At 37.8% G+C, this 3,385-nt stretch overlaps 1 protein-coding gene across 2 annotated transcripts in view; it reads left to right on the top strand.

Moving 5' to 3' along the window:
- LOC120592792 (vascular endothelial growth factor receptor kdr-like) overlaps nucleotides 1–3,385 on the top strand; it is a 309,580-nt gene that overhangs the window by 55,372 nt on the left and 250,823 nt on the right. For both annotated transcript variants that reach the window (XM_039850483.1, XM_039850476.1), the window contains exon 12: nucleotides 2,463–2,613. In XM_039850483.1, the coding sequence (XP_039706417.1) occupies nucleotides 2,463–2,613 (151 nt within the window). The remainder of the gene's footprint in view (nucleotides 1–2,462; nucleotides 2,614–3,385) is intronic.

Genomic DNA, 3,385 nt, shown 5'->3' with positions numbered 1-3,385 from the left:
ATTCAAAGATTCCAACCTCGTTTTTGACATGACAGTCATATGCCCCTTCATTTCCAAGTCCTTAATACTGGAACCAAGAATGCACTCAGAGAGTCGGGGTGGGGGGAGCTCTAAGATCATGTTCATGAAAAATGGGGACAATACATGTTGATCCTGGAATTCATTTACTAGAGGAAATCCGCTGACTGTCCCTATTTTACTTGCTTCAAACAAAGGAAGGGGAGTAGGACAAGGAAATTGTTTGAAGGGAAGGAGAAATTTGACTCCAGACTGAGCCAAGAATTTCTAAGTAGTTATTGCTAGATGTAAAGTAATTGTGAGGACTGTAGGTTCAAGGGCAGTACTACTCCCAGCCAGAGACACATATATATGTTAGCTCTTCTTTTCCTAGACTGTAACTGTTTCAGAGGCCGAGAAAGTCAACTTTCCTCCTAACTCTCATCTAGAGATAACTATTTAGCCTAGAGTTTGATGTGACAGCCACGAGAAGCAGAAAAGGAAAGAATGATATTACTGACATTGGGCTAGAAGCTAAAGTTGGTCAGGCCTGGGAGGGGAAAGATGGAAGGAAGGAAAGGGAGAGAAAATTGAAGGCAGATTGCCAAGGGAGAAGCAGTAGGCAAGAGTTTGTATTTACTAATCTCCAAGAAAAAAGCATCAGTCAAGGACAGAAGAAGCCTGGTCAGCCCTCTACCTCATCATTTTGAATTTTTTTTTATTTTTGCTGTCAGTTAACTCTTAAACTTTCTGTGAAGAAATACAATTCAGATCTGATTTAAATAGGAATTCTCAAACACCCAAACTACATCCCCACTTTTCTTAAGGTTTGAGGATCTCACAGCAGTATTAGAGGCAGCAACATTGAAAAGAAGAGTGGAATTCTGCTTTGTCTGACACATGATACAAGACTCTGTACTAACACATTGTTTCAAACATGTATTTATTGAGCACCTACTAAGTGTCTGGCACTGTACTATGCTCTAGAAGTACAGTAGGGAACAATACTGGCAAGAGGTTGTTGTTGTTGTTGTTGTTGTTGTTACTGAGTTCTATTTTTGTAATGATCGGTAGAATGTGGGAATAAAGAGGAAAGGTCAAGTATGACACAGGTTTCTGGCTGAGATGACTGAACAGATTACTGAAAAGAAAATGAATAGAGGAGGGAGGAAGATAAGTTTTATTTTTGAAAGTAGGCATAGTGTGGTGGTTATAAACCTGAATGCTTGAGGCAGATTGTCTAGGTTTAATTTCTTACTTTACCACTTTACTAACATGGGGTGAGTTACTTCATCTCTCAGCATCTCAGTTTATTCATCTCTAAAGTGGGGCTAAAGAAAGTCCATACTTAGTGGAATGTTATGAAGTTAAATGAGATATTATCTATAAAAAGCACTTAAAAACAGTGCTTGACATTTGGTAAGTTCTATATATAAGTTTGATGATATTATTATTATTATTATTATTATTATTATTATTATTATTATTAGAAATTTTGAGTTTGAGATGTTTATGGAACAGATATCTATAAACACTTATGAGAGGGCTTTAGAGCTAGACTGCCAGAGTTTATAGCTCAGCTCTTCCACTTACTGGCTATGTGTCTTTGGGAAAGCTATTTAACATTTCAACCTCTTCATCTGTAAATAGGGATAGTCACAGTATCAACTTCACAGGATGAGGATTAAATGAGTGCATTCGCATAAAGCACGTAGAACAATGCCTTGCACCTAGCTCAATTAACTATTAGTAACATTGATATTATTAGTATTATCATTTGATTAGAGAAGTCAAGCAAGCAGTTGGATATATAGGTAGGAAACTCAGAAATGAGATTCCTGAAAATCAGATAGAAGCCTATATTGTTGTTGGTTTTCTAAAATCCAAATGAAAACAAACAAAAAAATGTTACTGAAAATAGAAAAAGACCAATCGTTAGTTTTTGTAATAAAGTTCAACATATAATTCTTAGGCACTGACTTTGCGTCCAGGGTACAGAGGTGAACCTAATATCATTTCTGCTTTTAGTAAGCTTCCAAACCAAAAGACTATTTTGAAATCCACACCCACCATTTGGGGCCTTAAAATTTACTTCTCTTCAACAGGGTTCTATTGTGCCTATCAGAGTGAAATATTAAAAATAATCACAACTAGGGCACAGGCACTGATCAATCATGTCAGATTTAAGTGCATGCATAAAGTTTTAGAGGCCTCTGTTTAGTCACATATAACCCTTTATTTGTTGGTTCACAGGAATGACATGGGAGAAGGGCCTGTTCATGGGGAGAGATCAGGATGGTAGTTGAGGAGAGGGCACTTAGGAGGCTGGGGGCAGCAGCTATTTATAAACTGATGCAGAAATATTTTTATATTCTAATCATTGGAATTCTTGTACTAGCAGTACCAGCTAAAATGTCAGGCTTGGTGTGGGACTTTAATCTTTGCCATTTTCTCCTCTTGTCTAGAAAAACCTAAAATCTATGAGAAGGAAACAGATTTGAAGAACATCCAGCCAGTACTCCTAGGCAGTGAGAATATCCTTCGCTGTACAGCAAGTGGCCTGCCTGTGCCCTCCTTCATGTGGGCCTGGGAGCCCTGCGGCCAGAAAGATGAGCTGTAAGTAACTTGTAGGCCAAAGGACTTCACATGGTCTAGACTCTTGGATTTACTGAGCTACATGAGAGACTAGAAGTGTTAAGGAGATTTTGTCTTCCATATGATATGACAGGTATTGTAAGTGGTCTTGGAATGGGGCCTGGGAAGCTAAAAGAAGAGGTAGTACTTCAATAGTTGCTAAACCTCAGGTTTTTGCCAGTTCTTTCCAAAGTCACAGCTTGAAATTAGAGATAAATGCAATTGTTATTTATAGGCTACGGAAATTTGGATTTAGATCATGATTTGATATTTAAGTGTGAGATAAACAGAATAGGGCAAATTTCCAAATATTTGTCACTGAATGGGAAAAAAAAATCAGTAATGGGCTTGGAAAATGGACATTTCATCAGTTTGAGAACTGCTTCCATGATAAGCCTGATTGGAGTGTAACCCCACAATGGGAAATCTGTCTTCAAATAACATTTTTAGATCACAGTACACTCATTTAGGCTCCTATTATCCTAGTGTAGAAGGTAAGATAGAAATTCTTTTTCTTCAGTAACAAATGGAGATATGGAGGCTAAAGGGGATAAATGATTCACTTTCCACAACACAGGAGTTAAGAGAGACATCACAATGAGAGCCAGGTACGCTGACTCTTACCTATTAAGAGCTTCCATTTATTGAGGCCCTACTATATGCCTGGGACATATTAGATAATTTGATTTTGCTCTGGGGCAATGAGCTCTATTTCAAAGTGGCTACTTTAGTCACCTCTAAGAAAATCAGTCAC

This window comes from Pteropus medius, unplaced genomic scaffold (genome assembly GCF_902729225.1).
Source record: "Pteropus medius unplaced genomic scaffold, Ma_sr-lr_union100, whole genome shotgun sequence".
Lineage (NCBI taxonomy): Eukaryota > Metazoa > Chordata > Mammalia > Chiroptera > Pteropodidae > Pteropus > Pteropus medius.
Note: the sequence above shows the minus strand (reverse complement) of the source record. Positions and strands in the feature narration are given on the sequence as shown.